We start from the raw sequence: 24,195 nt of genomic DNA, 5'->3' as shown, positions 1-24,195 counted from the left end.
ACTGTATCATATGCCCAGCCTCGGGCAGCGCTATTATTTAAGAATACTTTGACTGTATGCCCAGCCTCGGGCAGCGATATTATTTAAAAATACGTTGACTGTATGCAAAAAAAAAGTGTATTAATAAAAAAAAAAAAAATTATATAAAACATTTTTTATTTTTTTTATTGTTTTACCTTTAGGGGGGGTGGGCTCACGTTTAAATCTCACACAGGGCCTCACATTTCTCCCAGACGGCACTGTATGTATGTATGTATGTATGTATGTATGTATGTATGTATGTATGTATGTATGTATGTGTGTGTGTGTGTGTGTGTGTGTGTGTGTGTGTGTGTGTGTGTGTGTGTGTGTGTGTGTGTGTGTGTGTGTGTGTGTGTGTGTGTATGTATGTATGTATGTATGTATGTATGTATGTATGTATGTATGTATGTATGTATGTATGTATGTATGTATGTATGTATGTATGTATGAAAGTATGCATGTATGTGTGTGTGTATGTTTCAAGTTCAAGTTTCAAGTTTCTTTAATAGTTGTCATACAGAAGTACAGAATACTTTTATACAAAATGCTTCTTACTGTTGCGCTCCAGAGACTGTGCAAGACAAGATAAGTATGAAATAAAATAACATAGTAAAATTAGAAGTAAAAAAATGAGGTCACAGTGTTCAGTTTAGACATATGTACAATGTTCGATGCAGAATAGACGTAGTTACCATACAATATACAATACTGTGCAGTGTACTAATATACAATACTATATAGTGCAAGGCAGAAATGGAGAAATGGGACGAGGTGCAATTTAGGTACAATTCACAGTAGGTGTACGAGTTGTAGTGCAAATCCTTTATCAATAAATATAAAGTGTAAGTGTGTTTGTGTGATCTAAAGTGTGGAGAGTGGGTGCTGCAGTGTGTTGTTTGTTTGAGTGAGTGTGTGCGTGTGGGTGTGTGTGCTGTGTGCATTTGATGGTTGTTGCATAGTGATTATTGTTCGTTTAGCAGCCTGATGGCCTGGGGATAGAAGCTTCTTCTGAGTCTTTCTGTGCTCGCCTTAAGACTCCAGTATCGCTTGCCTGACCGCAGCAGTTCAAAGAGGCAGTTGTTCGGGTGGCTCGAGTCCTTAATAATTCTCTTAGCCTTCCCCTTGCACCGCTTGTTGTAAATGTTCTGGAGGGTGGGAAGCCCCCCTCCAATTGTGCGTTCGGCTGAACGTGTCACTCTTTGTAGTCTGCTACGGTCTTGTGCAGTGCTATTCCCAAACCAGGAGGTGATGTTGCCGGTCAGGATGCTCTCTATTGTACATGAGTAGAAGTTCCTAAGGATCTTCTGACTGACTTGGAACTTCCTTAGGCGCCTGAGGAAGTAGAGGCGTTGTCGTGCCTTCTTCACAACACTGTCAATGTGTGTGGTCCATGTCAAGTCCTCGGATATGTGGGCTCCGAGGTACTTGAAACTTTTTACTCTCTCAACCGGTGCCCCGTCGATGCTGAGGGGGCTGTAGTCTTTGACCCCCGACCTCCTGAAGTCCACAATCATCTCTTTTGTTTTGCTGACGTTCAGGGAGAGGCAGTTCTCCTGACACCACTGTGACAGGTTCTCTACCTCTTCCAGGTAGGCCCTTTCGTCGTTGGCAGAGATCAGGCCCACCACTACTGTGTCATCAGCAAATTTGATGATGGTGTTGTTGTTCCGCTGTGCTACGCAGTCATGTGTGTACAGGGAGTAGAGGAGGGGGCTCAGAACACAGCCCTGGGGGGCCCCTATGTTGAGCGTGATGGATGAGGAGGTGCAGTTGCCGGCTCTTACCACCTGGGGTCTGCCCGTCAGGAAGTCCAAGACCCACTGGCAGAGGTCATAGTTCAAGCCCAGGTCCCTGAGCTTGGCTATGAGTTTGGAGGGGACTATGGTATTGAATGCTGAGCTGTAGTCGATGAACAGCATTCTCACATAGTTCCCCTGCCTCTTGTCCAGGTGTGATGCTGCTGTGTGCAGCACATGGGCTATGGCGTCCTCCGTGGACCTGTTGGGGCGATATGCAAATTGCAGAGGGTCCAGGTTGATGGGGAGGGAGGAACAGATGTAGCCCTTCACTAGCTTCTCAAAGCACTTCATGGCTATGGAGGTGAGGGCTACAGGGCGGTAGTCGTTGAGGCAAGCGGGCGTAGATTTTTTGGGTACAGGGATGATGGTGGACTTCTTCAGACAGGTGGGGATGACAGCCTGTTCCAAGGACAGGTTGAAGATGTCAGTGAATACCGGGGCCAGCTGGTCGGCACAGACTTTTAGGACACGGCCGGGGATGCCGTCCGGTCCTGCTGCCTTCCTGATATTCACTTTTTTAAAGATCCGTCTCACCTCATGCTCTGTTACCCTGAACACTGAGTCTCCATCAGCAGACCCCCCCCCCCCCCCCCATTGCCGTGGTTTGTAGGCTGGTGTTGTTATTCACAGCCTCAAACCTCGCATAGAAGGAATTGAGATCATTTGCTAAGGAGATGTCACTGTTCAGTTTGAGGGGGGTGCCTTTGTAGTCTGTCATTGTTCTGAGGCCCTGCCACATGCCTCTAGAGTCAGCCTGTTCAAACTGAAGTTCAACTTTATCCCTGTAACGCCGTTTTGCCTCTATTACTGCTCTCCTGACGTTGTATCTTGCCATCTTGTGTTCTTCCATGTTTCCTGTATGTATGTGTAGCCACCTGAATATGTCTGACTATTATTCAGGATGTCTAACGCTAATCTTTTGCATTCCCTCTGTTCACGAGGACGTTGTAACCGGTTGAGCGCTCTTGATCATCCCTACCTGGACATGGACACGTAACGTGCAGCTCTCTTTGATTCTCCCTACCCCGACATTGACTATTAACTTGCTGCTCTCTGATTCTCCCTATCCTGGGCGCGTGTATCCTTTCCGCAACGGAATTCGGTTTCCGGGTTCCTCTGATTGGCCGCGACCCCCACGTGACCCGCCCCCCTATCCACCGTTCTGCCGCTGCCACGCGCGGCAGAGCGAGCGGCCGCGGACTCGCTCGCTTCCTCAATTTATACGCATCGAAGTATTGACTGAATGAATGAATGAATGAATGAATGAAAACTTTATTTAACAGATTGCAGAATGGGTACAATACAGTACGGCTCAATACACACAATTGTTAAGGGGATGCAGACCTGAGAAAGACGTTTTTGTCTTGTTTACATCAGGGTCCCCCATTTTCAATTCATATAGAACGACTACGCCGTAACAAATCATTAAAAAAATATACCGTTAACTGGAATATGTTGTGCCTTTACACATATGTTGGATTATGTAATTGGTTTGTCATGACAAACAAATAAAAAAAATCGCGATTTACCCGCTGGCTACAACAACACACAGTGACTGCATGTAGTCACTGTGTGTTGATGTTGTAGCCACCTCCTCAGAGGCAGGAATACTAAGCTCCCCCTTAAGCTCCAGGAGAGAGGAGAGAGGCTGAAAACCCGCAGGTCTTGCCCGACTGATGGGAGCCGAATCCCCGGATCCGATTTGTCTGATGAATACCCCCAAAACATGGAGGTCCCGAATGCATGGAAGTATTGATTGCGCCGTAACAAATCATTAAAAAAAGATACCGTTACAGGCGGCTAGGTGGTGTAGTGGGCAAGGCACTCGCCACCAATGTGGAGACGCTGGGTTCGCGTGTTCGAATCCAGCTCTCCACATTGTTTTCAGTTTAGCTGGTCGTCCGCAGTAATACACATTGGCCGTATTACGGGGAGGGAAACTGAAGGGTGGGGATTGGGCGTTGTGGACCGCGTCTCCTACAGGTCGGTTGGTGCGCCTGCGCAGTAGAATCAGGAAGTGTCGGGGGCAGCGTGAGCCTCCCACGCGTTACTCCTCGCCACTGAGAGATTGAGCTGCGCAGGTGAAAAGATGCGACTGCTGTTACCTCAAGTACCGGAGGGGACTTGTGCTATGTATGACTTAGTCCACATTGCAGCCGGCTTGTGGGAGGCAAGAAACAGCATTCATGACAGGGGAGGGTTGAATTGGATGATACGAAATTGGGATGGGAGAAAAATATAGAAAATGGGAGAAAAAGTGGAAAAAAAAAAAAAAAAAGATACCGTTAACTGGAATATGTTGTGCCTTTACACATATGTTGGATTATGTAATTGGTTTGTCATGACAAACAAATAAAATATCGCATCGCCGGCTGTCTCTGGCTTGCTCCAGCGGACACCAGAGCTCAGCCCGCGGCGAGAATGTGCTGCCGCGAGCGGCATCGCTGAGCTCTGGCTCTGACTACATGCAGTCACTGAGTGTTGTTGTAGCCAGCGGGTAATTTTTTTTATTTGTTTGTCATGACAAACCAATTACATAATCCAACATATGTGTAAAGGCACAACATATTCCAGTTAACGGTATATTTTTTTAATGATTTGTTACGGCGTAGTCGTTCTATATGAATTGAAAATGGGGGACCCTGATGTAAACAAGACAAACGTCTTTCTCAGGTCTGCATCCCCTTAACAATTGTGTGTATTGAGCCGTACTGTATTGTACCCATTCTGCAATCTGTTAAATAAAGTTTTCATTCATTCATTCATTCAGTCATTACTTCCATGTGTATAAATTGAGGAAGCGAGCCAGTCTGCGGCCGCTCGCTCTGCCGCGCGCGGCAGCGGTGGATAGGGGGGCGGGTCACGTGGGGGTCGCGGCCAATCAGAGGAACCCGGAAACCGAATTCCGTTGCGGAAAGGATACACGCATCCTGGGCATTGACGCTTCGTGGTGGGACAGGATACAGGTGCCGGCAGGGGCGCTGGTGGTCGCGCCGGGGAGGGAGGACATCAGGTGAAGAAGAATGGGCTGGAGGCGGGGCTCGGACAGCAGAGAGACCTCCTCGTCAGTTTCCACGGAGGAAGAAGGACGTCTGGAACGAGAGTGCCAGAGATTCAGCACGCGAGGAATAAACTCAGTTACAAAACGGGTTATCCTAGAAGTATGCGGTAGTTTAGCGTTTGGTTAATGCGCCAGATAAACTCAGTTACACAACGGGTTATCCTAGAAGTATATGCAGTAGCTTAGCGTTTGGCTAATGAGCCAGAGACATTGTGAATGAACCAGCAGGCGAGCGACCGCCAAAGACCGGTGGTAGATATTGTCCACCTTGCGTTAGCTCTGTATAGGCGTCATAGCAGGAGGGTTCATCACGACCCACAGCTTAGCTTTGTTTAGGCGAGCACCACAGTTTAGTCCGCGTGTCGGCCCACCTCTTCAGCCCAGCAGAGGACGCCACTACACTGCACGCTGCTCCAGCCCCTCCAAGCCGTTGCCCCAGCAGCTCACCTGCCCCAGCGTCTACCCCGCCCCGCTGGCTGTTTTTCGCGGGATCTCCCGACGGCCATCTTAACACCCGTGGTGAGAGTAGGCCCGCCATCTTGGATAAGTACAGCGGCGCTCTGAGTGCTTGTTACGTACCAGGAGCTGATCACTCCTGTGTGACTGTGCAGGCAGGTGAGGGCTGCCAATTAGCCAATTAGTGCTGATTGGTTACCTGCTGGGAGCTTTAAAGGCAGCCCTAGTAACACACATGCAGTGTCTGTGTTTGGAGGAAGAGCTGTCACATTCTTCTAGTCCTTGTCCGTTGGGTTGCATTAGTACCTTAGTTTACAGTTACATTAGTAGTTCCTTGAGATAGTAGCACTTTGAGTTAGAGCACGGGGTTTTGGTGTTGGTTTGCACATAGGTTGCGTGCCCATGAGCCAGGGTCGTAACAGTTGGGCGCTCGTCCGGGATCTTTTACCCCTAGAACTTTGTTTGGTGGTTTTTTTTTGTGTTACACGGGGTGTCATGGTATTATGGTTTGGGTGGTGTTTGTTACATATGGTGTAACGTGGGGGCTGAGCCATTTCATCAAACAGGTGAGTATGCCGTATTTGTTTGTAATTTGATGTGACTACTTATGCTGTTAAAATATATAGTTTAGTGGGCACCACATGTAGATAGGGACATTATTTTCTGGTTGTTGGTTAGCGTCCTGTGCACCACGTACTCCTGGGGCGGTCAATGAAATGATTGGTATATGATCTTTGACTGGTAGCAGGTGTGGTTGAAGAAAGTTAGGTCTACAGGGCATTAGTTTAAGGGTAGGTAGATTAGGGCGGCCAGAAAACACAGGTAGTGTGGTAGGGCTTGATTTAGTGTTTCTTAGGGTAGACATGTGGTGGGCCGGTTTTGACTGCAGTTTAGACATAGAAGCATATGTAGTCATATCAGGTTAGAAGGCGCACCTGTTTGGATTTGTTTGTTGGATTTATTTTGTTTGTTTGAGTGTTTGGTGAGCATACCTGGTAGCACCTAACACCCTGCGTGTATGACACGTCTATTTGGGGTGGGTGTGTTTTATTTTTATGTTTTTTTTGCGTCCTAGAAATGTGCGCTCCGTAGCACACATTGCCACCGCGTCCCTTTATGGTTATTATTAGTGGTTTTGGCATTCTGTATGGTTCTTCAGTGGTTCGTCGTGGTTCTTTAGTCGTTCTTCAGTGGTTCTTTAGTGTTTCTTTAGTGGTTCTTTAGTGTTTCTTTAGTGGCTCTTTAGGTAGGTTGTGTGTGTGCTAGGGTGCTTTTGGCAGTTTTTGTGACTCTAAAGTGAACGGGTTGTGGCGCTGGTGCAGGAAAGATGGCTTCCATTAGGGATTTTGTTGATCTCCCTTCGCATGACATGTTGGAGAGGTTTTCCAAAGAACAGCTTCTGGAGCTTGCTGTACACTACAAGGTGGAGCTTTCTCCCAGTGAGAAACGGTTGAAGCCAACTGCCTTGAGTGCTTTAAGGGTGTTACTCATTCGAGAGCAGGTGCTTGTGGCGAGGGTGGAGGAGCCTCCATTGTCTGACGTGTCTCCGCTATTATCTGGTGCAGAGGGTGAGTGGAGGATTAGGGAGTTGGAGTTTAAGGAAAGGCAGCTAGAGCGGGAGCGTGAGGAGAGGAGAGAGGAGCGTGAGCTTAAGGAGAGAAGAGATGAGCGTGAGTTTAACAGTGAGCGTGAACTTAAGGAGCGTGAGCTTAAGGAGAGAGAGCACGAGCGTGCGCAGAAGGAGCGTGAGCATGAGCGTGAGCTTAAGGAAAGGCAGCTACAACAAGAGCGTTACTTGAAGGACTTAGAGCACGAGCGTGCGCAGAAGGAGCTTGATTATAAGCATGCTGTCTTGCAGGCGGGTGCTCTGCATCCAGAGTCACGTTCCGGGTTTGATGTAGGCAGGAATATTAGGATGGTGCCACCATTTTTTGAGAAAGACGTGGAAAGATATTTTCCCCTTTTTGAACAGGTGGCAACCACATTGAAGTGGCCTGATACCGCCTGGACACTGCTGCTGCAATGTGTTTTAGTTGGTAGGGCACAAGAAGCCTACACTGCTCTGTCCCTTGAACAAAGCGCTGATTATGAGCTGGTTAAAGCTTCCATTTTGAGGGCTTATGAGTTGGTCCCCGAGGCCTATCGTCAGCGTTTTAGAGGTTATCGCAGGTCGGAGGGGCAGTCTTATGTTGAATTTGGAAGGGAGAAGGAGAACCTGTTTGACAGGTGGTGCACTTCTCAGAAGGCAGAGTCAAGAGAGCAGCTTAGGCAGTTGATTCTCCTAGAGGAATTTAAAAGATGTGTTCCTGATACCGTTTCCACACATCTAAATGAGCGTACGGTATCAAAGATAGGCGACGCCGCTGTCTTCGCTGATGAGTTTGTGTTGACACACAAGTCTGTGTTTTTGGAGGACTACCGTGTGGAGTCCGGGGATAGGCGTCCTGTTCAGGGGGGCCGTTTCCCAAAACCTGTGTCTGCTGGTCAGTTAACTTCACCTCCTAGGCGGGGTGGTTCTGCTGGTGCATTCCCAGAAGGGATTATCTGTTTCTACTGTAAGGAACCTGGTCATATTATTGCTGGGTGCCCGGTGCTTGAGCAGAAAAATGTCAGAACCGTGGCTCTGGTAGAAACCATATGCAGAACGCCTATGCCAACGTTAGATGGGGATGGGGATAAAGAGCTTGAGGGTTCCTCAAGGTTTATGATGAATGGATTTGTTTCCCTGACTAATGCACTAGAGTCCAAACAGGCTATAACAATTTGGAGAGATACCGGTGCTTTTCAGTCCCTCATTCTGGAGGGGGTTTTGCCGTTTTCAGGAAACTCTTCTGTGCGTTCCGGTGTCGTTGTTCGGGGCTTTGGGGGTGGATTTGTGGATGCACCTTTGCATGAGGTCACGCTCAATTCTCCCTTAGTATCAGGCAATGTTGTTGTGGCGGTATGTTCTCACATTCCCATAAAGGGGGTGTCCTTCATTCTAGGGAATGATTTGGCTGGTGACAAAGTGTTGGCTACTCCGGTTGTAACTCCCATTCCTGTGGTTTCTGAGGTCTCTAATGAGCTGGCACAGCAACATCCAGGAGTGTTTCCTGTGTGTGCTGTGGCACGAGAAATGTCAAAGGACAAATGTGATGTTGTTGATACTTCGACTTGGGACATTACACTTAGTGACACGTTCTTTGTTGAATTAAAATGTGTACCTGTGGAGAATTTTGGAAAGCACACTGTGGATGTACCTCTGCATAATGATTCTCTTGATTGTGGCTTTGTGTTAGGCCCGGTGGTGGAACCAGAGTTGACCTGCGTGCCGGAGAAGCATGTGACAGGAGATGATATGGCAGCGCAGTGTCTCAAGGTCTTCCCAGCCTGTACGGTGGCTGAGGCCACGAACGAATTGGAGGATGAGTGTGGGAAGGATGCTATGAGAGGTGCTGTTGTTTCATGTGACACCGTTCTAGTTGGAGAGGCTCCTAAGCCTGACTTAGGCTGCCAGCCTTCCCACGGTAGCTCTATTGTCCCTAATGTTTCACTTATGGGCAGGGGTGGTCCCAGTATGTCAGTTGATGATTCTGATATTGATCCACATGTCCACACTGATTCTCTGCCATGCACTAGGTGTGATGGTCAACCTAGTTACCTGTGTCCTGTGGGGCAGGAGCCGCCTTCGCGACCTGGTCTGTTGAGTGGCAGCCATTTTGATTTTGATCAGGACAATGTTATTTTGGGTGACGCCATTTTAGATGGTGTTCCAGACGTTTTTGTGACTGTCGTACTGCCATGTTCCCGGTACGCTGGGGCTGTACCTGAGGCGGTACATCCTACTCTGGATGTTCACGGTTTGCAGTATCCTGAACTGCCAGTGCCAGGTGGGATGGATATGGTTGGTGGTCGTGTTCGACAGGGGCCGATCCGCTATTGCTGTTGTGGTAGTGGTCCTGACAACTAATGGGTCACAGTGGTTTTTTTTGTTTTGTTTTAGTTTATGGGTTGTTGTGTGGTGGTTGCCTCTGGGGCAACCAGTTTGGTGGGGGAGGTGTTACGTACCAGGAGCTGATCACTCCTGTGTGACTGTGCAGGCAGGTGAGGGCTGCCAATTAGCCAATTAGTGCTGATTGGTTACCTGCTGGGAGCTTTAAAGGCAGCCCTAGTAACACACATGCAGTGTCTGTGTTTGGAGGAAGAGCTGTCACATTCTTCTAGTCCTTGTCCGTTGGGTTGCATTAGTACCTTAGTTTACAGTTACATTAGTAGTTCCTTGAGATAGTAGCACTTTGAGTTAGAGCACAGGGTTTTGGTGTTGGTTTGCACATAGGTTGCGTGCCCATGAGCCAGGGTCGTAACAGTGCTGAAACGTTATCGGTAGACAATTCACTGTGTGGCGCAGGCTCTCTAGGAGCGAAGATAAACTGTTCTTTGAACGGACGCTGGCAGCAGTGTATAGGGGCGCCCCAACCATTTCAAGCCGGCTTTAGCTAGGACTTTTATTTGCTGATGTGGGCCCACTGTCAATCTGTTTGAGTGTAATAATAATGTGTGGTTCTTTATAAAATTTCCATTGAACTCCTTTACTCTTTACCTGGTGCTCACCTACCACGAAGCGGAGCAGTAGATAACCCTTAAAGGGAAGAGGTTCTTACTGTGTCTGTAATATAGAGTGAGAGCACTAGGTGCCCAGTGTGGGAATAACTTTCAGCGTGGGAATAACTTTCAGCATGGGAATAACTTTCAGCGTGGGAATAACTTTCATTGTGGGAATAACTTTCATTGTGGGAATAACTTTCCTCCATGTGTATTGTAGAGCGAGAGCACTAGGTGCCCAGTGTGGGAATAGCTTTTCTAATTGAGTAATACAATTGTACATTGAACCAGACTTCCAGTAAAGGACAGTTAATGGGACCGCTGTGTGCGTGTCTGTTAATGTGTATTTCATTTAACCCTTTCCCCACCCCCTGCCTATAGTTCATTGTTAAAGGTCTCTACAGGTCATTAAGGAAGGGTACTGCTTTGGGGAGCGAATACATCATCCATCTTACTGCCATCAGGTGTGGGAGGGCTCAGGAAGTATTGGGGGAAGTGTGGGTGTGTGGGGAGCGACTGCTGATTGCCCTGGAGGGCAAGAAGGACCAGAGTACCATCCCTAGGTCAGTGAATCCTAGGCCCCATCCACTCCTGCTGCTCGACCTCCACTTCAACATTCCTGGCCTACAGTCGGGGATCCAGCTAGACTCAGTTCTGCCTCGTCCCGCTACCAGGTGGCCGTGTACAACGACTCCCATAAAGCAGGGATAATCCACCCTGCTATGTATGTATGTATGTATGTATGTATGTATGTATGTATGTATGTATGTATGTATGTATGTATGTATGTATGTATGTATGTATGTGTGTGTATGTATGTATGTACAGTATGTACAGTATGTACATATGTATGTTTATCCTCTGCCAGGCTACTCACTGTGACAGAAGCCTCTTCCATGGGCACGTCAAGGCGGTACCGGATTGCGGTCGGTGGGTAGAGGGGTCTGGTGAAGCGACCCAGCAGGTGGCGCACCTCGTCTGAGACGTGAGTCATGGAGATGCCCCTCCCTCTCTCCACTCCGGCGGCATGGCTCTTGCGCCGGCGGTCACTCTGGACCCTCTTGGCCAGCTTGCTGAGGAAGCAGCACCTGGACAGCTGGCCGTAGAGCTCCCGCAGCATCTTGTCCTCGCGGAGGAACTGCCTCAGACACACGCCGTTCTCCAGGAGCAGACGGACAAACTGGGGCTTGTCGCCCACCAGGGCTGAGAACATGGCCTGGTGGAGATCACTGGACTAGAGGGTGGAGAGGAGGAAATACTGCAACAGCTGTTGTATGGAAGGGGGCAGGGGTGTAAGAAGTACTCAGACATTATACTTAAGTGAAAGTATGGGTACTGTCTCAAAATCGTACTCAAGTAAAAGTCAGAGTATCTGGCTAAAAACTAGAGCTGGGCCGTTAACGGCGTTTTCAGGAACGCCCTGCTTCACATTCACACAGTTCCATTCACACCTGGAAGCTGCCCAGTACAACCACAGTTAACACCATTGGCCACTGAGCAACTCCACTGGAGCAGTTGATTTGCATTGGCACCCAACAAGAAAAATATTATAGGCACTATAAGTAGACATCGCTACATAAAACAAGCTGGTCTGCCTGAGTGACTGGTGGAAGAAGAAGAAATAGAGATTGGACTGATTGAGTCAAGCCATGTTACATAGTTCAAGTTTGAAATGCTTCTTTCTGTTTTGCTCCTGAGAGTGTGCTAGATACTGTACTGGTAATATTATTTATTTGTGTTAACTTCTGAATAAAACAACTTATTAAACACAAGTACATCTTATTGAACATTATTTTGATATTTCATTACCAATTATCATAGCAAAACAGCTTTTTCAAACAGTCTGTAATGCATTTTGGAAACGGGAGATGGGCTCATGGTGTAATGGGCCACCTGGCCTGAGAAACATAAGGAGGAAAGAAAAAGTAAGGACTTACTTCTGGTCATTATTTGGGTAGAACACACATATTTTGAATGCCTTCGGCAGTTTTTTTTTTTTTTTTTTTTAGCCATTTTAATCTAGATTAATCTAGATTAAATCCAGGATTGCAGATAGATTAATCTAGATTAAAAAAATTAATCTATGCCCACCTCTACTAAAAACACACTTGAGTAAAAGTAAAAACGTTTCTGCTTTTAAATGTACTTAAGTACTGACTATTCTATTCTTCTGATAGCAGGTGTTTAATCAAAGATCCCTGCTTTCTAGTCTTGCACAAGGACCAATCAGCATGGGTATGGGCGGGTTAATTTTCCATTGATGGGGATTTGATTGGCTGTTTTTAAATAAAGTGCGGCCGCAGGATTAATAAAGTTAGCGTTAGTTCGGCCAGAGAAACAAATATACTAATTAAAATAGTTGGACCGAGTCCAAAAAGTATGTTTTTTTCCCTCTGAAATGTAATTGAGTAAAAGTACAAGTATACAAACCTAATAATACTTGAGTAAAGTACAAATCCCCCAAAACAGTACTTAAGTATTATAACGAAGTACAATTACTCAATTACTTTACACCCCTGGAAGGGGGTATGATGAACAACTGTATAGTTAAACTACAATACTCCTGTGTTTTTGTACACACAAGGTACTATAAAAATACTATAGCGAATCACTATAGAATATGAAATAAACCATATAACTATAGTGGTTCACTATACATTTCTATAATATTCCACTATAGATAGTCTATGGTTAACCATATACTGTATGTCATATTTATATGGTAAATCTCTATAGTACGTATTAAAAAAAATGTTATAGGAATACTATAGGTTTTACTTTTGTATGTCCTTATCTTGAGCACACTAAGACAAACTCCGAGCAACTGGTTGTTAAAGTGTCAACAAACTGTTGAATCCTAAACCATTGAATAAAAGGACAGAAACACAAACTTTCAGGTAAACATTTGTGGCTCTTGTTGTGGGGCGACAGTGGCTTGGGAGGTAGAGCAGTCGTCCTTGAGCAAGACACTTAACGAAAGGTTATGTAGATAACCTAGTTATATTAGTATTGGTTGAGCGTCCCGCTCTGAGCCTTACGAGATACTCTGTGATACATATTGTATCTCCCACGAATAAAAAAACACATGCACCCCACCTGTATGGGGCCCCGCCCCTAATGGTGGCCACCACCCATATAACCATGACTCTGGTCATGAAACACCCTTCCTCGCCAAAAACCCGTCCCAGGAAAAGATCCCTCAAGAGGGAACTCAGGGCGCGCAGAGCGGGACGCTCAGCCAATACTAATATAACTAGGTTATCTACATAACCTTTCGTTATATTTCGTATTTGCATCGCGTCCCGCTCTGAGCCTTACGAGATAATGGGGAAGAGCGGGCGCGAGACCCGACAGATGTACCCCCTGAGGACCCGTAAGCCCACATCAAGGGGTGCGGGGAGCCCTGTCACCCCATCCTTCCTAATGAAGGGGGGGCGCAGTCAACTCCACCTGAATGCGAACAAGAGAGAGCTAGAACCCCTTGAACACACCGTACAGGCGGAACCACGTGTGACCCAACACACTGTGGCCCAAACCTACACACTCCTGCTACCCGACCAAAGAACGGGAAGCAGGAAAGGCCACAGACCCCAGAACCGCCTGGGAGACAGAACCCCCGGTCATGTCCATGAGGTAAAACCTTACAAAGGGGCCCGGTGAGGACCATGAAGCCGCAGCACAGATGTCCTCCACCGAGGCCCCACCCAGGAGAGCGGCAGAAGCAGCCACCCCACGAGTGGAGTGCGCCCTGACGCCCCCAGGGGGATCCCGCCCAGCCAACGTGTAGCAGAGGGCAATACCCTCGCACAACCAATGGGACAGGCGCTGCTTCGACAGTGCCTTACCAGCACAAGCCCCACCGTAACAGACAAAAAGCTGGTCGGTAACCCTGAAGTCCTGAGTACGGCTGAGGTAAATCCCCAAAGCACGGACTGGACATGACAGGTGAAGGCCCGCATCTAACTCACTAGTGTGAGGAGGAGGACGAAAAGCCTGAACCACAATATCCCGGGAGCGGAAGGAACTCCGGATATTTTTAGGCACGAAAGCAGGATTAGGTCGCAGAGTGGCACCGCAATCGGTCCGAAAAGACAGGCACTCTGGACGTACCGAGAGAGCACAGAGCTCACCCACGCGTTTAGCGGAAGTGACAGCCAGTAGGAACGCGGTCTTGAAAGACAGCCGTCCCAACGGCGCCTGCTCGAGCGGCTCAAACGGGGCCAAGGACAACCGACCGAGGACCAATTGAAGATCCCAAGTCGGAGCCAAGGAGCGTCGCACCGGCTTAACGCGTCGAGCGCCAAGCAGGAAACGCTTCACAAGAGGGTGGCTGAACAAAACAGTCCCCTCAAAACCCTCATGACAGGAGGATATAGCAGCCGCATATACCCTCACCGTCGAAGCCGACAGCCTACCAAGAAGAGACTGGAGATAACCCAGAACAGCATCCAGGGGACAGGAGACTGGGTCCCAGCCCCCCCCCTTACACCATTCTTGGAACGCACGCCACCTGCCCGCGTAAACCGCGACAGTGGAGGGAGCATGCGCACACCGGATGGTATCAACCACCGCGGGATCCATCCTCTCCAGACTCACCCTCTCACCAGCCACACCACCAGGCGTTGACCCAACACCGGAGGCTGGACAATCACTCCGTCGTGCTGCGAGAGGGCCGTCGCTGACCACGGAATGACCCAAGGAGGAGCGACCAGAAGCTGGATTAAGACCGGGAACCACACCGACGTGCCCCGGTCCGGCGCGACCAGGATCACCGTCCTGCGCTCCCTCCGTATCCGCTCCAACAGCTGACTCAACAGCTGTACAGGAGGGAAGGCGTACAGAAGCCCGGGCGGCCATGGAAAGGTCGAGAAGGCATCCACCCCCAAGGGGGGACGATCCGCTCGCCTGAGCGAGAACCACAAGGGGCACTTGTGAGAACGTCGGCACGCAAACAGATCTACTGAGGCCACCCCGAACCGATCCCAGATCTGTCTGACTATGTCGGGGCGGAGTTCCCACTCGTCGTGACGAGGACCGCCCCGAGAAATTACATCCGCCGCCACATTCTCCGTACCAGGAACGTGGAGCGCCCGCAGACTGCGCAGCCTGCGGGATGCCCATAGCAACAGCTCGCGCGCCACCCCGAGCAGGCGGGCGGAACGAGTCCCACCCTGCCTGTTGATATACGCCGCCGCCGTCACATTGTCCGTCCTGACCAAAACGTTTCTGCCTACCACCAGGTGGCCGAGCCGTTTGAGGACCAGGAGAACCGCCTTCAATTCCAACACATTGATATGTAGGACAGCCGGGTCGGCATGACCCGTCCAGCTGCCCCCCACAACATGGAACCGCAACGCCCCTCCCCAACCTGTGAGAGAGGCGTCGGTGAAAACCGTGACGTGGGAGCCCCTGCTGCCCATGAGGACCCCCGCGGAGAGGATACCCAGCCTCCCCCAGTGGGCGAGATCCCCCCATATCGACAAAGGAACCGTCAACCGTCTCCCTTTGCCCCACACCGGATCTATTCTCAAAGAGAGAAACCACCTCTGTATCCGCCTCATAAAAAGGAGGCCAAGAGGAACCACCGTGTGGGCCGCCGACATAAGGCCTAGCAGGCGCATCACCTGCCGCGCCGTAACCGTCCCTCCCGGACGGAAACCCCCGAGCGCGTGACGGAGAACCCTCCGACGCTGCTCCGAGAGGGTCGCAAGCATGGGCATCGACCTCAATGTCAAGCCCAAGTACTCCACCTGTTGACTGGGAAGAGGGGTACTCTTCTTCCAATTCACAGCAAAACCCAGGTTGGTGAGGAATTCCACCACCAGCCGAGTATGAGACCTGGCAACCTCCTCCGAACAGCTGAGAAGCAGAATGTCGTCGAGATAAAACAGGACCCGTATCCCCCGACGACGTAAAGGCCCCAGAGCAGCCGCCACGCACTTGGTGAATGTGCAGGGAGCCAGAGAATAACCGAACGGCATTCTGTGGTACTCGTACGCTACGCCCTGAAAAAGGAACCGTAGGAATTTCCTGTGAGGAGGGTAAATGGGTATGTGAAAATACGCATCCTTCAGGTCTATGGAGGTGAACCAGTCCCCCCTCCTGACAGCAAGCAGAAGGAGTCGGACGGTCAACATCCTGAACGGTCTCGCTACAATCAACCAATTGAACACGGACAGATTCAGTATAGGTCTGACCCCCCCAGTTTTCTTGGGCACCAGAAAATAACGGGAGTAGACGCCTGACATTGCGTCCTCTCTCGGGACCACAACGACGGCCTGCTTCGCCAACAGAGATTGAATCTCGTCGGCCAGGGCTGTCACTGCGTCTGACCCTGACAACAGGGTCGGCACCAAACCCGAGAACGGAGGATGGGGCCGCGCAAATTGCAAAACCAGCCCCTCCTCTAACGTTCTCCTCATCCACTGATTCAAGCGACATTCCCGTCGCCATATGTGAACATAATCCCACAGCGCCCCCGCCGTCAACTGACGCTGGGCCGCAAGGAACAGCAGATAATTGGCCCGGTCCCCCCCGTCGTGCAAAGCAACCAAGGGAGGACCCCGACAGAAAGGGCCGGTTTGATACGGGAGGAGCGGTCATCAAGCTTGTGGACACACACTCACCCCCTGAACACCCCTCTAGCACACGCTGAGGAGACGTTCCGCAGCCAGACACGCAAGGCCTGAGGACCTCATGGGCTCCTACACGCCGAAGCCCTGCAGTGATATTGCTACCACCCAAATCACGCCAGCCTCTCCTTTGCAGACCACTGCCGGTTTGACGGGAGTGGGAGGCAACAGCGCGACACCCCGCCTGGCGAGGGCGAAGCTGGGGTAACCCCTGCTGAGCATTCAACAGAAGAGGCACCGAGTCCCCCTGCTGACCACTGGAACTAGTGACAGCTGTAACACCAGGTTCCACCCACCCACAACCTGCGGTGTAGGAACCACGCGACGACGGAACATTCTCACGGACAGACCCAGGCTCAGCCATCAACTGGGTGTCAGCCCCTGTCTCCATGAGAAGCGAAGAATGGGGCCGCATACGCTTCAAAGAAGGTTCGCGGCCCGCAGCCAAAGGAAAACACTCAGAGCCCCGCTTCTGAGGGTAACAGAAAGCGGACTGAACGGGGAGCGGGCTGCTCGCGGCAAAATGACGACGGGGTGGTTTACCAACCCCGAAATCACCCAAAATGGCCGATCCCTCGGCCGCCAAGACTGTCGGCCTTGCGATACCCTGTCGATTCTCCACCCAGGGCACCACTGGCGGGGGAAACATGGCCGCCTGTCGAGGATCTCGCCACAGTCGTTGACGAGATCGTGCTCCCACCCCTGGCTGCACAGCGTGAGGCGGTGTAGGACCCGAATCAAAAACCGCCTGCGCCTCCACAGAACGCCCAAAAAGACTATCTGTGGAAAAAGGAGTCGTGAGGAGAAAAAACCTATCCTCTTCCCCAAGAGGAGACTGCTCCAACCAAAGATGCCTAACAACCAAGGTCGATAGCATCCGAATCCTCCCCGCAGTTATAGCTTGCGACTGAGTCAAGATCTCTATAACACCACAAACATGAATCACGTTCATAGTGTCGGTCGGACCCAAAGACCTACAACCCGACGCCATCTTGGATAGGAAAGTAGCCAGCTGAGCCACAACACTGGCCGCCGCTAAATGCCATCCTGCAGCAGTATACCACTCATTCGTCCATACTGCCACCCTCCGAGCCGACATGCTATCAAGCAACGGCCGGGCGGAACGTCGTTCATCCCCGCCTGGGCACAAACAAGAAGCTACCTGGCTACTTAGCCAAGGCACCCCCGGGCTGCACCCCGTCGTCAGCCCCTTCACCCGTAAAAAAGGTAAATAGAGCTCAGCGAACCCCCCCCCACCCACCACCGACTGACCTTCATCAATGAAGCTGGCAAGAGGAGGGAAAAGCGGAAACCCGCAGCGGGGATTATTAGACATTCCAGCGTCAACATCAGCGTCAGCAGAAAAAGCAGTAGTAGCATTAGCATTAGCAACAGCATTAGCATTAGCGTCAACAGCATGTTCCAGGATCGCCAAGACATCGCCCACTACAGTGGAACGATCGCCAAGCCGCCCCGGCCCTGGTGCCGAAACATACTCCACAGCACGACCAACACCGACATTGACGCCTACCGACACAGACCTCACCTTTGTACAAGCCGACCCGTTAGCCAAACCTTGTACGCTGCCCCTCGGTCCGTCGTCGTCAGCCGAGGAACCACCAGCACAGGTCTCATGCGTCGCCGAAACAAGTTCCGGAGAATCCAGGGAAAAACAACTCTCCGGTAAACCCTCAACATTATTAATCTTCCTAAATCTTTTCATTCCGCTAGACTCGTATAGTGCACGCATCCAATACGCTGGGACGAAAACAGAGGAAGGGTGTTTCATGACCAGAGTCATGGTTATATGGGTGGTGGCCACCATTAGGGGCGGGGCCCCATACAGGTGGGGTGCATGTGTTTTTTATTCGTGGGAGATACAATATGTATCACAGAGTATCTCGTAAGGCTCAGAGCGGGACGCGATGCAAATACGAAATATAACCCCTAACTGCTCCCGATGAGCAGGTTGGTACCTTGCATGGTTGCCTCTGCCGTCGGTGTGTGAATGTGTGAGTGAATGGATCAAATATGAGGAAGAAATTGTAAAGCGATTTGGATAAAAGCGCTATATAAATGCACCATTTACCATTTTGTTGAAGCAATAGCCCAAGATAGGTATCACAGCTGATATGTTGTTTTCTTCTATCTCCATAAATTAAGTGTTATACAATAACTCCTCAAGCCACTCCCTTGAGTTTGCTCGGAACATGGTAAATCTGCATTTTGATATGATGCCTCTAGTTTATGAAATGAACTCCAACAGTCCTTAAATTTGAGATTATCCTCTCTGTTTCAGAATTTTAAACCTTGGATCTCCAACCTTTCTCAATCAAGTTTTACGTGTTTTAATTGATTTGTTATCCTAACTTTTGTCTCGCCTTGTTATTGTTATGATTTGATATGCCTTTTTTTTTTGCTTATTTCTGTATGTACACTTGACAATGCCTGTAATAAAAGAGGGCAACCTCAGTTGCCTTTCGAGTTTAAATAAAGGTTTGAAATGAAAATGAAACTGTGACCGGTTAATAGAAATGGTATTTTCATGCCCATATCAGACGGGCGACTGTAACAGATAACACGTTGTGCCGTCACTGACTTGACTACTACTAGGTGAGAGAAGCACCTTCCACTGGCTCTCCTCCGTGAAGATCTCGGTCTCAGCGATGTCCACGCGGTTCCAGGCCACAGCCAGCTCCAGCTGCCTCACCGAGGTCTCCCTGCCCAGGGTCTCGCTGCTCCTGGAGGCTGGGAGGTGAGGGACATACAATAGTCATGTGGTATTGATTCAAGTCAAGAGTTTTCAAGTCAAGAGTTTTATTTGTCACGGCATACAAGTATACAATGAAATGCGGGTGGTCTTGCCCGCAACGATGTGCAATACAGTAGTAACAACATATAATAGAATCCAATAAAACAATATTGTGCAATAAACAAGTAACATAGTAGGGCATATCGGTATTTGTACATAGTTATTTACAGAGCATGAAGGACATGCTAGGTCCTGAGGTAGTGCAATACACTGTTAGCTACGGATGGGGCACTGGGTCTTTCTGTACATTGCTATTTTATACAATCTTATACAGTCTTATACTATACTATTTTTATTTTTGATTGATTGATTGAAAACGTTATTAACATATTGCAGAATGGGTACAATACAGCACGGCTCAATACAAACAACTGCTAAGAGGATGCAGACCAGAAAAAAACGTTCGTCTTGTTTACATACAGGTCCTCCATTTTCAATTCAAAGACATTTATGACATACGATACAAGACATACAAATATACAGTACTGTCTAAGGAAAAGAGATCATAAAAAAATATATATCCGAAGCGGATGAAACTGTACATTGGAGGGGGTTGGGCGGGGGGATTTTGACATTTACAGGGGCCAGTTTTTAACCGGAGATGGGATGTGCGCTCGCGCACGTACGCACACAGCCACACACACATGTTTATGCTTATAGCTGATTTTAGAATAGCTTCAGCATGAAGTTAAATCAACTATCCAGTTAGTTTTATAGTGTAATTTGGCTACTTGAGAAAGAGTGAGAGTGAGAGAGATTCCTGTTACGTGCGACTTGCAATGCACTGAGTCCGTTGTCTCAGAATGGATGGAGTGCCTGAGCAGTGAACAGCTGCAACCTTATATGGCCTGATGGCTGATGACGTCTCATGATGACCTGTCTGAGCAGCCAATCATGATTTATGACATTATGCACTTTCAATAAAGCATTATTAAAAAAATAAATAAAAAATGTTGTCATTCTTATGTTGTGGCAGGCACAGGGGGGACGGCGACGACTTAGTAACCTAGTTACTTTCAAAGTAACTAAGTTACTTTGATAATCGAGTAATCAGTAAAGTAACTAGATTACTTTTTAAAGGAGTAATCAGTCATCAGTAATAATCAGAGTAATCTGATCTGAATTAAGTAATCTGTAGCATCACTGTTGGTAAGACACAGCGGTGCCCAAGGACTTTGAGGGTCAAAGACTGAAATGTAATATAAACAGGGGGCAGAGGTTCAAATAATGCAATTGGACATTGATAATAGAGGACCTTGCATGGAATGTTTGTGTAGTTCTCTGTCTTCCACACGAATGCCTGTAGCATAGCAACCATTGTTTTGTACATGGCAATGTAAGAGACAACTGTTGCTATGTGTTGATACTGTATGAGAAATAATCAACAAGAATGTAATAATTTGGTGTCTTATTACTGTATCTTGTAAACAGGTCACAGTCGAACAATAATATCATGCTCAGTGTTTTACCTACTCTACCACTGCACAGAAATTAGGATTTTTTTTTAAAACTTTTATTTATAGCATTTTCAGCTTTTTCTGGCCACGCAGGACCGATAGAGGGAGAGGGGGAGAACGGGAGGAGAGGTAGGGAAGACATGCGGCAAATGGTCGCCGGGACTGGGAAACGAACCCGGGACGACCGCTTCGCGACTCAGCGCGCTATGTGGTGTGCTACTGGAGCGCCAGGCCTTTTCTTTTTAAAGTGGTTACCAATGGTTAAAAGCAGCCATACTGGAAGACAGTGAACAACACATGCAAGGCCTAGGCCACATATCAACCGTTGTGTTGCACATAGCAACCATTGTGTTGCACATAGCAACTGTTGTCTCTTCCCTTGCCAGGAGCGTGGTTGGGAATTACAGGAAAAATGGACAGAAAGATCTTTGAATGATTTGAATGAATCTATATGTAGAAGTCATTAACTATACAGGCCAGCGGTGGGTGGATCAGCAGTACAGGTTTATTACAGCGTTCATAACGTCTAGGCTTATTGAGCTTAACTTGAGGTGGTATGAGCTTGAAGCATCTTTTAGTCTCAGTCTGCATTAAGACCTGAAAAAACAGTGGTCTAGGGTTTCAACTTTTATATTACACAACGTTTTCTGAGAGGGAACATGACACTTACTGAGAGCACTTTCCCTATGTGATCTCTCTATCTGGTCTCTCTATCTGGTCTCTCTATCTTATCTCTCTATATGATCTCTATATCTGATCTCTATATCTGATCTCTATATTTGGTCTCTATCTGATCTCTCTATCTGGTCACTCTATCTGATCTCTCTATCTGATCTCTCTATCTGGCCTCCCTATCTGGTCTGTCTATCTGGTCTCCATATGGTCTCTCTATCTGGTCTCTCTATCTGTTCAATGCTGCACTGTAGGCCATATCCTTGTAGACCTGGCGGTGACAAATCTTTGCTCCAGGAACTGAAAGAGCTTCTTCTATTTGAGGTCAACCATGGTCAGCCTTAATGTGTGCAGAAAGGTCCCCCTACCTTTCAGTAGTGCTTGAAGAATAGCCACGTCCACATCTCCATGCTTGTCCTCGCTCACTCTGAACACTGTCAGCAAATGACTCATCCTGATTATGTCCTGAATCTGGCACAGAGAATTAACACCCAGTTTCAGGTCAATGAAACAGGCCACAGGTTGGCTGTGTCTGCCTGTAGTTTTTAATACTAATTTGCATGAGCTCTAGTTACATGCCTCCACGTGTAGCTAAGCATGACGCCTAGCAAGTCTAATATCTTACATCATTTTGAGACTTTGAGAATAAGATGCTCAGAATCCAATCTGGAGTGATTTCAGTCCATTCAGAAGTACCAGCTGCTCACACACCCCTGCTTGTTTTGGTTTATGAGACACTGAAAGTAGAAATTGTGCTCAAGGGCCAAAACCACATCTCTAGACATCACAGGTAACACCTTCCAAACGGTTTCCTGTTTCAAAATGTAATTCACAATAGATATATTTAAATAGTGTTTTTCAGAGACATGGCTTCGGGTCCTGCTGATTTTCACTAGCATACTTGATAGCCCATTGTTAATCATTTCTACCAATATCAAAAAGATCATGACACTGCAAGTGCTTTTTGGGTGGACTGGAATGCTCAGGAGGTAGAGCAGTCGTCTGGTAACCCGGAGGTTCCCCGTTCGATTCCCGCTCCTCCCGGGCAGCCAGTGTCCTTGTTGTGGGGCGACAGTGGCTCGGGAGGTAGAGCAGTCGTCCTTGAGCAAGTCACTTAACCCCTAACTGCTCCTGATGAGCAGGTTGGCACCTTGCTTGGTTTCCTCTGCCATTGGTGTGTGAATGTGTGAGTGAATGGGTAAAATGTGAGGAACAAATTGTAAAGCGTTTTGGATAAAAGCGCTATATAAATGCATCCATTTAATTTACCATTTACAAATCCTCTTCTTTTAGGGTTCTTAAAATGGATGAGGTACAGTAGGCTTTAAAGATTGATTCAATGATTTGAAATAAGAACAGAGTAAAACCACACACATCTTTTGTGGAATAAGCATGTGTGTTGAGTCAACACAGTCCTCATTCCACCCAGGCCGGCAATGAGGACCGTGTAGACTCAACCCACTAAAACACATGCTCATTACACATATAGTAATTGTATGTGGTTGAATCTAGACACTGTCTGTTGAAAAAGTACATCATTATCAGCATTACCTTCTTGGTCCATTCTATGATCTTGAAGTCAGAGAAGCTGTCGTACTCAGAACCAAAGAACCTCCTCATCAGCTGGTGGATGAGAGCCAGGGTGACTCTGGACAGGGGCAGGCCCGCTACCTGAGCCACCACGTCTGCAATCCGCCCCGAACCCTCCAGGACCACACACGGCGTGCTGTTCAGCATAGCATTGAACATGGTCTGTGGAGACCAAAGAGAGAGAGAGCAAAGAGAGAGAGAGAGAGAGAGAGAGAGAGAGAGAGAGAGAGAGAGAGAGAGAGAGAGAGAGAGAGAGAGAGAGAGAGAGAGAGAGAGAGAGAGAGAGAGAGAGAGAGAGAGAGAGAGAGAGAGAGAGAGAGAGAGAGAGACAGACAGACAGACAGACAGACAGACAGACAGACAGACAGACAGACAGACAGACAGACAGACAGACAGGAGAGAACATACACACAGAGAGAAAATGAAAACCAAACAGACCAACAGGGGAGAGGCGCAAAAAGACAGACAGACCGACTGTGGCCTTGTCTCCACTAGCCATACTATACCGTGGCTAGCCCCAGCCAGGATGAATATAGCTAATGGAGACACAAACCCAACCATACCATACTATACCGTGGCTAGCCCCAGCCAGGATGAATATAGGTAATGAAGACAAGGCAATATACTGTAGGTGGATGACTCACGTCCAGAGTACCAGGGCCTCCGTCCAGGACCACACACACCACAGGAATCGTCACACCACTCTCTGGAGGACAGACGTACATTCTTTGACATGTAATTTGTACAAACGTGTTTATTTTGTAGACATTGAATATTTCAACGGGTAGACAATGCAGTAAACATTCCCAAGGTTAGGGGTTCCCTTCTCACTGGGTCTACCACCCGTACTAATGAGGACACATGAATGAATAAAAATGCTATGTGTGTGCGCCACCACTAGGGGGAAGAGCAGCTAACTATGAGTGAGTGAATGGCTGATTGACTTAGTGGCATTGCCAATTTAATTAAATGTTGTCTGTGAAGTGTTTTGCATCTATAAATGTACTGTATTATGTACTCATGTAAAAGCAGCTGCTTCAGATAAAAGCATCCACAAAATGACAAATGTCATGTAATGCAGTGTAATGTTCATTCATTCATTCAATCTTAATTT

At 48.3% G+C, this 24,195-nt stretch overlaps 1 protein-coding gene across 1 annotated transcript in view; it reads right to left on the bottom strand.

The window, feature by feature from the left end:
* The window catches only part of trpm2 (transient receptor potential cation channel, subfamily M, member 2), a gene marked incomplete at both ends in the record, with an annotated part of 128,178 nt that overhangs the window by 69,125 nt on the left and 34,858 nt on the right, over positions 1 to 24,195 (bottom strand). Inside the window, 6 exons of the mRNA XM_084314042.1 lie at positions 4,744 to 4,912; positions 10,836 to 11,152; positions 19,177 to 19,298; positions 21,860 to 21,962; positions 23,043 to 23,243; positions 23,726 to 23,787. Coding sequence (XP_084170168.1) covers positions 4,744 to 4,912; positions 10,836 to 11,152; positions 19,177 to 19,298; positions 21,860 to 21,962; positions 23,043 to 23,243; positions 23,726 to 23,787 — 974 coding nt within the window. The remainder of the gene's footprint in view (positions 1 to 4,743; positions 4,913 to 10,835; positions 11,153 to 19,176; positions 19,299 to 21,859; positions 21,963 to 23,042; positions 23,244 to 23,725; positions 23,788 to 24,195) is intronic.

Source organism: Notolepis coatsorum (genome assembly GCF_963971535.1).
Source record: "Notolepis coatsorum genome assembly, chromosome: 5".
Taxonomy (NCBI): domain Eukaryota; kingdom Metazoa; phylum Chordata; class Actinopteri; order Aulopiformes; family Paralepididae; genus Notolepis; species Notolepis coatsorum.
This window is presented reverse-complemented; position numbering and strand designations above follow the sequence as displayed.